This window comes from Nyctereutes procyonoides, unplaced genomic scaffold (genome assembly GCF_905146905.1).
Source record: "Nyctereutes procyonoides isolate TBG_1078 unplaced genomic scaffold, NYPRO_anot_genome, whole genome shotgun sequence".
NCBI lineage: Eukaryota > Metazoa > Chordata > Mammalia > Carnivora > Canidae > Nyctereutes > Nyctereutes procyonoides.
In genome coordinates this window covers 24,485,451-24,500,554 of record NW_026575020.1, presented here as the reverse complement: position 1 = coordinate 24,500,554, position 15,104 = coordinate 24,485,451, and the positions used below count along the sequence as shown (strand labels likewise).

At 36.5% G+C, this 15,104-nt stretch overlaps 1 protein-coding gene across 1 annotated transcript in view; it reads right to left on the bottom strand.

The window, feature by feature from the left end:
- NLK (nemo like kinase) overlaps window positions 1-15,104 on the bottom strand; it is a 161,789-nt gene that overhangs the window by 9,391 nt on the left and 137,294 nt on the right. Inside the window, exons 6-8 of the mRNA XM_055334265.1 lie at window positions 14,851-15,060; window positions 11,089-11,190; window positions 2,882-2,968 (exon numbers count right to left, since the gene is read on the bottom strand). Coding sequence (XP_055190240.1) covers window positions 2,882-2,968; window positions 11,089-11,190; window positions 14,851-15,060 — 399 coding nt within the window. The remainder of the gene's footprint in view (window positions 1-2,881; window positions 2,969-11,088; window positions 11,191-14,850; window positions 15,061-15,104) is intronic.

Here is a 15,104-nt window from a genome sequence, read left to right as displayed (position 1 = left end):
TTTAGTGCCGCCTTCGGCCCAGGGTGTGATCCTGGAGACCCAGGATCGAGTCCCATGTCGGACTCCCTGCATGGAGCCTGCTTCTCCCTGTGTCTGTGTGTCTCTCTCTCTGTGTCCCACATGAATAAATAAATAAAATCTTAAAAAAAAAAAAAGTTAAAAAAGCTGTGCAAATTTCTTTGGGTCAACATAATATGTATTTTTGTAAAGAGTGTAGAAGAGTATGTGATGATAGGAAGATGGGTATGCAAGGTAACAGTTATGTGTCTGGCAAGAGAAAAAAGTGAATAATTTTATCTAAATTCCGAATAATAATTATTATTTTTTAAAAATATTGCTTGTAACTGTTTATTGCATTTAGATAAATTAATGTCTCTGGAGGTTTGTTTAAGCCTTCACTATTTGAGTTAATAGTTAATTACATCTTTATAGACTGATTATTTACTACACCCCATCCTTTCCAATACTGTTGATATTATTGTAATAAAGAGACAGAGACCTTTAACCTTATCCTCTAGTGGTTTCTGCCTTCTCCTTACATTTGCCTAAAGGGTTCTACTTCAAGCTAAGGAATTAAGTATTCCATGAGAAACATCACAAGAGCCCCAGTAGGGGACTGTTAACACCAGATACTTCTGACTACTGAATTCAGGATAAAAACATATGGGTATAGCTGATATTATCACCACAGACAGCTATCACCTAGACTACACCAAGTAACTGAGTCAGGATTTTCAGGAATGTGTCAGTCCAGGAGCAGACACGTGGCAGTAGACTGTTTAACCTAAGATAAAAAAAGTACTTAGATAATTATCTCAGACTTACTGGACTAAATAAACTGATTTAATTATGGTAATGTTCTATTTTTAATGGATACTTTTTAAAAACCTCATTTCTTTCTTCTTGCTAGCCCTCAATTTAATAGATTAAAGTCAGAATGAAACATTCTTTAAAAATGGTATCTATTTCTAACTGAAATAGATCTCAAAATCCCTCCGAATTGGAAAGAATCCTTATATCAGTCATAATAAAGCATCAGGCCCATTTAAAAATGATTCTGTAAACAAATAATATATATCAATTGGCTTTGTTCTATAAGACAATGATAAAAATAGGTAAATATTACATAGGGTGGATTAACAAATTCTTTTAAAAAAATTCTTAAATGACCATGTAGTTATTTACATAGGTCCAATAAGAATCTATCCTTTTGGGATCCCTGGGTGGCGCAGTGGTTTGGTGCCTGCCTTTGGCCCGGGGCGCGATCCTGGAGACCCGGGGTCGAGTCCCACGTCGGGCTCTCTGCATGGAGCCTGCTTCTCCCTCTGCCTGTGTCTCTGCCTCTCTGTCTCTCTCTGTGTGACTATCATGAATAAATAAATAAAATCTTAAAAAAAAAAAAAAAAAAGAATCTATCCTTTTTTACCAGATAAATCTTACCTCCTTCTTAGAGATTAATCTAATGTATAACTATAAGCATACCAAAAGTTTCATTTTAATTAGGTTCATTTCATTTTAATTAACCCCACTCTTTAGGAAAAAGGACTACATTTCATGTATAGAACTGATGTCTAAAAGGCGTCTCAGGAAAACATGCTTGGTATCCACCATATGGCTTACAAAATTCCAGTCTTAGGGTTGTAAAGATTATGAGCTCCTGTCAGGTCAAGATCATTACTAATCATGTGATCTCAGAGAAATAGGACACTTTACAGCTTTAAGTATTGGAAGTAAAACCTGGTACAGGTGAATCATATGGTTCTTGGTTCCTAATCTAAACAGAATAAAGAGTGTAACATATTTCTAACACATAAAAGTAAAATTTAACCTCAGGGCCTTTATAACATCCTCTAGAGGTAGACAGAAATGACCTTGGAAGACTAAAGTTCATGTGGTTCTAGTTTTGTTAACCACAAAAGATATATAAAACATATGTAAAAGGTCATTATGTATTAACATCTCCTGTTGTATATATAGTTTAGCTATGTAGATAAACTTGCCAAATAAAACAAAAAAAATCTAACGACCTAAGTCACTAGCTCACTGAACAGGTTATATGGTGGAAACTATCCTTAATGATAGGAAGTTGACCACAAGGAGGGAGTGTGGAAACGAGAAGTGCCACTCTGCTTTGTTTCCTATATCATGAGGCACCTCACATACCAAAATAAACAAATGGAAGCCACAAAGTAAACACCAAATGAACAAAAAATTCACTCTGTCCCTTGAGATGTAGCTGTTTTCTCATTATGAACATACCAATGTAAACATCACAAATGGTACTTTTGTGGGTTTTTTTCCCCCTTTAAGTACCTATTGTGTTTTGTACTTGAGGACTTCCTTATACTCTTGGCAAGTAAGATGTTCTTTTCTAAATGTTGTCATTTTTGAGTCTTCTTTGGCAATAGCTACCAGCACAGAGATGAATAATAAATACTCTTTGGATGAGTAGATAAATGAAGACCTGAACTTTGTCCCAGAAGAGTCAAGTCTAGAAATGGCATTTGATAAAGCTACTATCTCAATCACCAAAAGAGCAAAAACAGCTTCTTATACAATATAATGGGCAGATTTTTTTCCAAGAATGTTAAAATTCTTTTCTCCTGATTTATCTTGGTGTCAAACTCCTTTTTCAAATCCTGAGATAAATAAGGATGGTACAGTTCCCTATCTCTCTTCACCTACATATCTATGTGTTAGAAATCAAACTTCTGTGCGATGAGTGAGCAAGTGAGCACGATGATACATATGAAACTGGGGATTGAAGTTTATCTTTGAAAAGTCCTTCTTTATATTGCTCATTTACTTAAAGCCAGGATGTTTTTCTTAGAACACATGTATTTTTAATTCATTAAAAAAAATAAAAATAAATACTACTTACTGGATCAAAGACCAACATCCTGCAAAGGAGATGAACAGCTTCATGTGTAGCCTGGCTAGACAGGGTATAAAGTACAGGAAGAGATGGCTGTAAAAAAATAAAGGATTAAAATATGTGAGTTTCTGTGAAGATATGGAATACAGCCAATTTATTACAAGGTAAGTACCCAGCTCAAAAAACATGTGCACACATATGTCTAACCTCAAAAGGAATGAGTATTCCCCTCATTAACCAATCTTCAGAAGCAACAACTGTCACTGACTTCCAATAGCATATTTTATATTGCAGGATTACCTATTGTAGGTTAGCACACAAAGGACCCTACAAAAAATGAAAACTAATCCTGTAAATATGGTGCTCCTGTTAGCTTTAAACCATAAATGCTCTGGCAAGAAGGGAAACTAAACATGCCTGGACATGGGAGGCAAAAATATATAAAACCACAGCCACATGCAAAGTTAAGCATGTAAACTGTGCAAAGAAGCATGTAAACTATGTCTTACATGTCTGCCTACTTTCAACAAAGCCACATAATAAAATCCAGTAAGAATAGCAGCAAGCCATCTCAAAGTCATCAGGAGATAATTATTCACCTCACGGAAGTTTTCTTCAGGATCAAGGACAGAGATGCCATGAGATGAGGGTTCTAATTCACTAATTAGATAAATCAACATGTCGGAATCCTAATATCCTTTAGCACAGAACAAGGTGGTTGGACTAAATGATCTTTGAAATTTACTTTAGTTCTAAAATTATATGAAACTATATAGGATTATGACAGATTAAAAAGCATTATGTGCACAGAACCCATTTATAATTGGCACTCAAATATCTGTTTGCAGATAGAGAAGTATTTCTTGTTAAAAATACTTAAGTCTATGGTAGCCTCGAAATGATCTATATTAGTCAAGATAAGGAGTGACGTGTGGAGAGTGAAGGCAAGAGGTTTTAATTTACAACTTAATTTACATATTTTCTTTTTTTAATTTACATATTTTCTATAAGAATTTATTTACTGTGTAAAATGAAGTAATTTATACTTTTGAAAGATTCTGATTCTTGGTTTGACTGCAAATAGCTGGTCTTTTTCAATGGCTTATGCAGGTTGGCAGCCAAATTCCAGCCTATTCTTACTGACTAAAATATCTCACCATAAGCAATTCTTCCCTTTTGACTTTTTTTTTAAATTAAGATTTTATTTTTTAGTAATCTCTACATCAACGTGGGGCTCAAACCCACAAACCTAGGTCAAGAGTTGCATGGTCCATTGACTGAGCCAGCCAGGCACCCCTCCTTTCCATTTTCTAAGTGAATTCAACCTTTAATCCTATTTTTCTGGTGGAGGTGTGTTATAGCTTAGGGACAGGAATACTGGGATAAGTACTAGAACAGGTGGGTTCCAATTCTAACTTTGCCAACATTAGACTCAGGTAAGTCACTAGAACTTCAGCTTTCTCATTTATTAGACTGTACTGGCACAGAGCAGCCTACTGATCCAAAGCATTGCTAATCATCTATCATCCACCAAATGCCAGGGTTTGGGCTAGGTGTGGGAGCAACAAAGATGAATATCAGGTCTCAGATGGGCAAGGAAAACATATGAACAAACAGTCTTAGAGGATGGAGAATAGAGAACAAATTAGAAGGCAAATTTTGTTGAGACTTGAGGATGACTGGATACATGAGGAGCTTGTGAAAATCAAATGACTGAATGTTAAGGCAACCTGAAATTTTATACCCTCTCCCATCTCATATTTCTTTGCAGAATTATACCCTACAAACACATTAAAATTAAGGCCAAGTTTCACCACAGCCTGGAGCAGCTATCTTATGTGTTTTCTCCTTTTCTGTGTTTATATGCATGTTAAGAAGGGGGTCAGAGAAAAAGAAGTCAGTTCAGTTATGCCAATACCTCTCCAGAAGGAGCTAATAATTTAGTTCCTAAGCACAGGCTCCACAGGAAAGATGCAATACTAGAGATGCTGGATTCTCTTCCATTTTCTTCCCCTTTAATTCACCAGCCATTATGGTTGAAACCAGTTGGGCACAGGGTATTAGAACTAGACAAGAAGTTTGTATTTTTCATGGAGTACAACAGAATCAATTTGAATAAAAAAAAAAACCAGAATGCTTAGAAATATGCCCTAAATATTTCATTTGGGAGAAAGTTTTTGTCATTTCCCCCAACATTCACACACATTACTTTTTTTTTTAAAGATTTTATTTATTTATTCATGAGACACACACACACACACACACACACAGAGGCAGAGACACAGGCAGGAGAAGCAGGCTCCATGTAGGGAGCCCTAGGTGGGACTCGATTCTGGGATCCCAGGATCATGCCATGAGCCGAAGGCAGATGCTCAACTGCTGAGACACCCAGGCATTCCCATACACATTACTTTTTCCCCTTTAAGACACACCAGTCCATTTTCTGTTTGTTCTGCAAGTTTATAAGCCACTTAGGAGTGAGTGGGTGCCAGTGTTTAATCACGAGGACAGGAAGGGTTATAAAGAGTACTCCATTAATGACTAATGACTATTAGTGAAATGAAGCAAGGATGAGCTTCTGGATACATGAAAGGTGAGGGGTCCAACTGATTATGTCACAGTCATCAGAAGCCAAGAGCAGAGTGCTCGTCACCACAATAGAGTTGGCTTGGCTGGCTCAGCTCTGTAAGTCCTGTCCTGTAAATTTTCAGCTAGTGGCAAAGAAGCTGTGATCATCAGTCAGCAACATTAATTAAGAATGCACAATGCACAGTGCACTGTATAGTGAGCACTCCGGGGTTATATAAAAGAAATCCCGACCTGAAAAATAATTGGTTTGAACTGAATGAACTCTAACATAATCTATTAAATGTAAGACATGGTTCCTGTCAGGAGATAGAACTATTTTCACTCTAGTGAACATATTACATGTATTTCTGTCATGACTGGTCAGGAACAATCTGAGAAAAAAGGAAAATCTAAACTTTAGACGAACAAAAGACTAAGGGCTGATAATAGACTTTTCAATCCTACCAACAGGTCAGTGCCCCAACAAGTATCTACTTTTTTTTTTTCTTTTAAAGATTTTATTTATTTTAGAAAGAGAACAAGCAAGGGGAGAGGGAGAGAGAGAATCTCAAGCAGACTCTGAGTTGAGCACAGAGCCTGACATAGGGCTCAATCCCATGACCCTGAGCTGAAATCAAGAGTCAGCAGCTCTACCAACTGAGCCACCTAGGTGCCCCAAGTATCTACTTTAAAAGATGCTTGGGCCATGGCAGCTAAGATTGCATTCATCCAAGATTCTGAGTTGTAGAAAAGAAACAACAAATAAAAAATACCGAACAGTGTTTTTGTCTACCCAGCATTCCTTGACTTTTGGGGAACCACTCCCTTTTTACTCATAAATCAAGCCTAGCCTGATTGCAATCTAACTCCAAGAATGGGCACCTGACCTAGGCCTGGCCAATCGAATGAAATATTCCCCTGAACACCTTGACTGGCTCTGGGAAAGACACATGTTCTTAAACAGGGGAGAGCCAATGGACTGGCTAATCCAACACATACCCCCCCATCCTCTTCTCCTATACCCACCTTTATCATAGAGGTTAGAAAACACTCATTTTTTTTAAGCTTGTCTTACATCTGGGAGGTTACATATTACACAGTTCTAGACAAGGACATATAAGCAGAAATTTGCTAGGCAGGCTTCTGGGAAAATAGCCTTTCCTGATAAAAGGGACAGACACCACTAGTATTCTTTCTTTCCTCTGTTTTCTTGCTTTGAATGTGAATATGATTCCAAGCTATAGCTATTTTGTAGCCAGGAGGAAATAAGCAAGGGGGTATGAAATCAATATTCTACATATGGCAGAGCAGAAAGAAAGAAAAAAAATTAGGTCCTTGATGACATAATTGAGCTGCTGTACCAGCTTCAGGCTGCTTACCTCTGGACCTTCTTGATATGAGAAAAAAAATGAACCCCTATTTCTTTAAACCACTGGAAGCAAGATTTTTTATTGCTCATAACCAAACATATTTATAACTGAATCAGAATCAGAGACCTTCCACATATTTTCTCTAGATCTGTTTGAGAAAGCTCTTTCCTGAAGGACTGATATGCTAGTAGAATGTAGGCCTGGACTGCTGGTTCCATTTTTACAAACACACAGGGGAAAAGAAAGCCTGTCTGAAAATGAATCCTGTGAACACACAGGAAAACAGAACAGAGAAAGTCAGATTCCTGGCTCAGAACATCACTTGACTACTTGAATCTAGCTAGGCCTGTGTCAGCTGTAGACCAACAACTTCATATAAAAAGTTCCATGAGCCAGTAAGTTCCCTTTTTTGCTTAAGCCAGTTTTAATTGAACTTCACTGAAGAGTCCTGACTGATAGAGTGTATGGAAGTATATTAACCAACTACATAAGAAAATTAATTTGAGACAGTAATCTGTGACTATATAATAATATATATAATAACTATATAATAGCTAATTTGATTCTCCTTTTGTATATGTATGGTTATATTTTTTAAGAAGTCCCAACAAATAATAGTACATATTTCTGTTTGTACAAATATGTATAAATAAATGCTTAGAAAAACATGTCTGGGAAGTTACTCTCAAATTAATCCAGAGGTGACAGGGATAGCATGGGGTAGTGATGGATGACAAACTGTTAAAATTTTTATTTTACATGTACTTGCATACATACAAATGAAACTAATAAAAAAAATCTGCTGTGAAGGTGTATTGTCAGGCAGTGTGCTGTAATCTTTCATTTCCTGTTTGTAAAAAGGAACAAACGGTACATTATAGTGCTATGAGGATTTAATGAACTAATGTGTAGTGGTTGGGACAGTGGCTAGTGTATAGCAAACTTCTAATTATTGTTAGAAATTATTGTTAGTAATAAAGAATGGTTATTTCCATCTAACTTTGAGTAGCTATTTAAGTGGGAACTACTTGAAAAAAGCTTAGTTTTTCTTTTTTATAGTCCAAACTCAAAAACTTTTATTGAAATTTTCGAAGTATTCCTCATGAGTTTATTTATAGTTCATCTAACTCCTATATCAAGTAATTTATTTATTTTTTAATTTTTTTTAATTTTTTTTTACATTTATGATAGTCACAGTGAGAGAGAGAGACAGAGAGAGAGAGAGGCAGAGAGGCAGGCTCCATGCACCGGGAGCCTGACGTGGGATTCAATCCCGGGTCTCCAGGATCGCGCCCTGGGCCAAAGGCAGGCGCTAAACCGCTGCGCCACCCAGGGATCCCTATATCAAGTAATTTAGAATAAGTACCATAAGGTATAACTTGACCTGCAAGGACCTCCAATAGTCTAAGCAGCTTCATTGAGAATTCAGAGTCCTTTCTAAAAGTTACAGGCTTTTTCTGTGTGCATGCATTTTTATCTCATGTAATTAGTAATGTGTTAATACAGCTCATTCTGCCTTGTTCATGTACTTTTCTATAAATTTATCTATAGTTTTTTTGTAAAGAACTTTTATCATGGTAATGCATAAAAAGGACCAAACCTACCTAATGCCCTTTCTGCATCAATTGAGATAATCGTGATTTTTTCTCACTTAAAATGTAAAAACATATTAGTAGATTTTCTGTAGGTGAAACATCTTTGAATCCCTGGAACAAACTCCACTTGATCATAATATTGTTAGTAAAAAAAAATCATCACAAGCTATATCTAAAAATTTTAGGGTGATAACTTTAATTGTTAATATTTATCAAGTGTTTAGAATGTCAGATACTATTCTAAAGTGAGTTACCGGTTGAGGCAGGTTTCATATTCAGTCTGTCTGAAAACTGTAGCATACAACTCCTGGGACACCGTCAACATGCTGTGCCCTGTGGTGAGCCTGAGACTGCCACCACAGCCTGCACTCTTCATCACTACAGACCAAAGAAATATAAACAGAGTATATATCTGGTGTGGGGTGCTGAGCTAAGAACTATGCCCTTTGCAGAATAGTCATGATGTACAGAACTACACAAGCTATAGTGTATATACTAGACTTGGGACCAAATTTAGAGAGTGGGAAAGGGAAAAGTAGAGTCTGACTCATGGCTTTAAGTAAAGAGCTTCAAGGGTCTGCTAACTTCTAGAGAGAAGTGTTGTATAAAGATCAACTAGCAAATGTAGATGAAAACCTGAATTTCCATACTGGGGGAAAACTGGAACCAAGTAATATGCTAAGTTCATTTACATTCAATTATATATGGTAGATATAACTTACTCTATACAAATCTACCTGGCTTAGTGTTCAAAGACCATGAACATCTGACTTAGGAGACAATTTCTAGCATTGATTAAAAGCATCTAAAGATAAGACTTTAAAGTCTTGTGCAAACTGTATCTATATCTAGACTTTGAGGGAAAAATGGTTGGCTAATTTGTTTCCACTCCACCAGTCTTCTCTTCAAACCAAAATATTACAATAGCAAGGCTAGCCAGGTCTACCCCTAACTTTTACTGTGGTGCTCTCTTAAGACTATCACTAAATTTAACGATAAGCAAAATAAATTCAAAGAGGCATTACTGTTAAGAGTAAAAATGTATAGGAAAAAATTCTGTTTAACATCTTAACCTATTTTTAACTAGTTAAATAAATACAGGACTTTAAATTTTCCTTTCTTCCCTCCTTTGTTTTAGATAATAATATGATACTTACTATTTTTTTATTTAATTGAAAGTTCTAGGTTTTTATGACTAATAGATTTTTAAAATTTCTAGTAGGAAAAGGACTCACTGCCAAGAATATTCAAAGGAGAGCATAGTTACCTTTGGTGTAGTATGTTACATTTTTGAGCTGTTCTAGAAGGCAGGCAGTAAATCCTTAGGAAGCCTTGCTCTCTCGGTTGTAGTTTAGCAGCTCTGACACAAAGGATTAATTAGCTGGCAACCATTAGCAATAGTTAAAATTCCTCTAGAGATGGAAGGGTGGCACCAGGGTATGTGATCTTAATCACATTTCATTACTGGCTACCTTTAGCCAGGAAAGATTTACTGACCTAAGATCAGTAAAAGAGGAAAGTTATTTTGCTAGTTACAAGGACACATTTACAATGAAGTATTGATAAATTACTTTAATATTTCTGATAATGGCCAAAAAATAGAACATAACGGATCTTTTGAGTTCTCTCCATTAATACAGAACCTTCCTCTAGGTTAAGACTTACTGTGTGCTGTTCTAAGAGAGTTGGGGCCTCAAATTATTTCATAGTTTATAAACTAAATGCAACAGAAGGCGGTAACTGGCAGGGGGTTATTTAAAATATCAGCATGTACATCTCTATTTTTCTAGTTTGGGCTGGTTTTAGAAGAGAACACACTTTACCTATACAGTATGAAAACGGAAGCTCTGGAGTCACACTGGAATTACAGAGAAAAGGGGAAGACAAGGCCTCACCTAAATGTCTGGCTGGTAATTTGAGAACAGTGTCAAATTTGGTCTGTCATTTGGCCATTGAGATCAATCAGATCATCTAAATGCCTAATTAAAAAAAAAAAACAAGACAGAGCCCAAGAAAATCAGTTGCTGAGTCTTCCTGTTCAATCTTTCTCTTTTCTGTTTCAGTTTGTCATTTTTAGGAAAACTATTTCCCTTGTTTTACTCTTCACATCATTAAGCTGTTCTGTCCAAAAGAGATTAGGGAAAGTGCTTCTAAAAAATGCTGCTAAACCAACAAGTGGAGATAAAAGCCATTTTGTCTTTCTCTGGTTACAAGCAATACTGTTCAGTGTAAATCTGGCTATCTCACTTCATACTTCTTTTCTATGAGCATTCACATCTGATTCTGTGTTAGTGGCAAGAATGCAACAGAAACAGCTTCATATTCTGAGAAACCAAGTGTTGGCTCAGTATTTAGAAAAGACATTTTGATATACACGGCACTGAAGTGAAAGCTCCATCCCCAGTAACTTTTCCTAGACACATCAAAAACCAGGAGACAAAAAGCCAGGAGTCATTTCTTAGCAGCTGTGCTACAGAAGTATTTACTTTCTCCCACCGCACTGGGAATGATGATACTTTATTTGGTTTGACAAATATCTAACATTTTATTTATGACCATGACATAAAAACTAAATAAAACCTGTAAGTTATGTTTTTATTTAAAAAGTCTCAAGTCATTCTGTTGGAAGAGAAGTCCTATCCAGGTGGTTACCAGTTTCAAGCCCCGCCCTCTCATTTACCTGTTTATGAGGGCCCCTGAGTATGTGCGCCTTAGCGCCTTCACAAGCTGTCCTCATTGCTTCCAGCGATGGTGTGCCCAAAAGATCCGTAATCAAATCCAGCTGCAAGGAAACATGAAACACAGACAGATAGTAAGAGCTCGTAGAAACCACTTTCCATCACTCTTACATCACCACCCTTGGAGATGAGGACCAAAAGTGGGAGGAAAAACAAGCCCTTAAGGCGAGTTACCATGAACTGGTAGAAGCCCCTACTTTCACTTTGCAGACTTAAAGAAGCCAGGAAAATGTTTTTATTATGAATCCACATGACAGAAATAAAATACACTCTGGCAAGCAGGGCATTCTAAGGCTACAGTAACTCAGGAGTCTGCATCTACCTGGCCTGGGTCTTGATTAGACAGTATCGGTGATCCTTGAAGAGGTGAACTGCTCTTTTGCTCATGGTTACCGACTGTTGTTTTCAAACGTTAATGAATTGATTCTCATGCTTCAGATGGATTTAGGCTCATCAAGGGGCTAATCCATAAACCAAGCAGCTGTGACTTAGAAAATAGTCTGAATATTCACATCTGAAATGAAAGCTAAGCAACTGATGTTTGGGCCAGGACACATTTACATTCTAGTTATGCTAGAAATCTCTTACACTGGTAGAAAATGGCAGTCCTTAGGAATACTGACACTGCATAAGACCACATTTAGTCAGCTGAGCACGACAGAAAATGGTTTTCTCATGAGTCTTGGTAGGTAGGAAGCCACCTTCACAATTTTCTGTGGTGTGAAAACTGCTCTAACTTCATAACCTATTTAGCAGTAACATGTCATTTGGATTCCTCCAGGATGGAAAATTCTTACCTACAGAATACTTCTTTTCCTCGTACTGGGATTGCCAGATACAAAGTACTATCTTCTGCACTTAATCAAAACTATGAAGTTTAGATAAGGATCCCTATCCTCCAGGACAATGGAGATGATCAAGTAGCTTGTTTTCCAAAGAAGATCTCATACAAAGCTTTTTGGGGCAAGTGTGTTGGTGATACTTTTGGACTTCTAACAACTACCCTCAAGGCAGAAGAAAATGACTGGCTCATGAAAACCAATGGAAACATTCAGAAAATTGTCTAAAATGGGTAAGATCCATGAGTGAGAAACATTTTTATGAAGTCTGCTAGGAACTATAGTTCCTAGGGTTTTTATTTCTCAAAGATACAGAAAAAAATGCTACAGAAATAACTACTTCCATTTAGAAGTTATAGATTCTTTTAACACTTTAGATCCTTGATTTCTCATTCTAAAATATACTGATGATAGAAAGATATGCATTCTCTGTCAGTGGCTACATCAGATTGGCAAGCTCAGACTTATGTATGCATTTCTCTAGAAAATAAGATATCTGAATCCTACGCCAGTTGCTTCATACTTTATATATATATAAAATATATACATACATATATGTGTACACACACATACACACACACGTTTTTTTTTTCAGCAGCAACTCAAGATCCTTAATTCAATATACAGGATTTGAACAACCCCTTAACTTTATTTATTTATTTATTTATTTATTTATTATTATTTATTTATTTATTTATTTATTTATTTTTTAGGATTTGTTTATTTGAGAGAGAGAGACTGAGAGCGAGGCTGGGGCAGAGGGAGAAGGAGAGGGAGAATCTTAAGCAGACTCCCTGCTAAGCAAGGAGACTGATGTAGGGCTGATCTCAGGACCTGAGTTCATAACCTGAGCCAAATCAAGACAGATACTCAATTGACTGAGCCATCCAGGCATCCTGAAAAACCCCTTAACTTTTATTTAAACTTTTCTGTATGGCAGCTTCTTGTGTCCAGACATGATGGGTCTTATAGGTAAGTCCATTAAAATCTACTTTCTAAAGAAAGTGAATAGTAAAGTGGATACTGCTAATAGTACCCAACACTGGGGCAGCCCCGGTGGCCCAGTGGTTTAGCGCCGCCTTCAGCCTGGGGTGTGATCCTAGAGACCCGGGACCCAGTCTCACGTTGGGCTCCCTGCAGAGCCTGCTTCTCCCTTGGGCTCCCTGCAGAGCCTGCTTCTCCCTCTGCCTGTCTCTCTCTCTCTGTCATGAATAAATAAAATCTTAAAAAAAAATAGTACCCAACATTAAAATTATATATGATAATTTTTTGTCACTAAGATAAATTTTTAAGATGTAAACTTGATAAAAATAGAGTATAGCAGAGAAATAATTTCAAATGCTGATCATAGCAATACAGTTTCTAATGTACCAATTAATTCTTTGTAGATGAATATAAAAGAAATAATTCCATTTTGGGTCAAGTACATGAATTATTTACAAAGATACACAGTAGTCAGGGTGATCTTTTAAAATGTGATCAAATAAAAAAAATGTGATCAAATCTTAACACTTCCTTGGTCAAAACCTTCATACAGCTTTCCATTATACTTTGGACAGAATAAAATCCAAAGTCTGCATCTGGTCACCACAGTCAGGCATGCGCGTGTGTGCTCTCTCTCTCTCTCTCTCTCTCTGATCTTGTCTCTTACAATCTCCCCCTTGATCATGCCATCCCTCCAAAGGCCACACCAGCTCTTGCCTCAGAGGCTTACTTATGTTGGTTGTCCCTTTTCCTGAAACATACCAAGTATCTCGCTCCTTCATTTCACTTGAGTCACTCCTTACATATCATCCTCTCAGAGAATCCTTTAGCACTGCTCTCTTCAATCATCATTCCCTATCCCTAACCTGGTTCAATTTTTCTTCACAGAATTTATCATTATTTGGATTTATATTTACTTGTGTACATATTTATTTATTTATTTATTTATTTATTTATTTATTTATTTATTTATTTATTTATTTATTTTTGTACATATTTATTTTGTCTTATGTGAAAGTTTAACAAAGGCAGGAACTTTGTCTTCATCACCACTGCATCCCTAGCATCCTGGCATATCACCACTATCACAGTTACTAATATTTGCTGAGTGCTTACTATGTGCCAGGCCTCATTTTCGTCTTTATTACTTCATTTGATCTGCACAACAATCCTCAAAATGGTTTAATTTGCTTAAGAATTAATAGATAGTAAGTGGCAGAGCTAGGATTTGAATCTACGAATTTGATTCTGCAGCCTGAGCACATTGTTACATTATTCTCATGCAAACACTATTGTTAAGATTTATGGATAAAAAATAAATACTTAGAAATTATCCCAAGAAAATATGTGGGGTAATGAATTAGCTCTTCGGGTAGATAAAGCATCATGAATGGTTTCCTAAAGCTACATTTTAATAAGCTTCTAATGTTCTCTGCTATATTTAAATATTTAGCCCAAAAATAAAGGTTAGAAATGTTCCTAAATGTTCAGATTTAAGGAAATCAACACTCAAAATTTATGTTCAAAGCACAAAGTACATTAAGCAATCAAATACATTTTCAAGCCTGACCCATTCAGTCAGAAAGAACAGAGGCCCTCTAACTATGAAAGATTACACCTGTGCAAATTGTTACAGCAGAGTCGGCTGCTATGCATCAGTGCATGTAATAAAGTCAACACCCCCTCTAATAGGTTCGTAAGTTACAAAATGAATCTCTCTGTAATCTTCAACTTCCCAACTTTCTGAATTTTAAGTGAACCTCAATTTGCTGAAAGCAATTTAGACAGTACAACGAATAAGCCCAAGACGTGTGCAAGACGTTTTTTCCTTTAAAGCTATAATAAAATTGAAAGCTATGAGAGCCTAAAGTAAAATCATACCTGCTGAATGGGACTTTGTGCCTGAAACAGTATTCTTCGTCCTAGTAGTTCTGCAAAGATACATCCGACAGACCAGATGTCAATAGCATTGCTGTAATGACGACTGCCCATCAGGATTTCTGGAGCCCGGTAATACTGAGTAACAACTTCCTGAGTCATATGACGGGATTCATCTAATTCCTCCACTCTGGCCAATCCAAAATCACAAATCTAAATAGAAAAGATTATCAAAATACTGTTATAGAGACAAATAT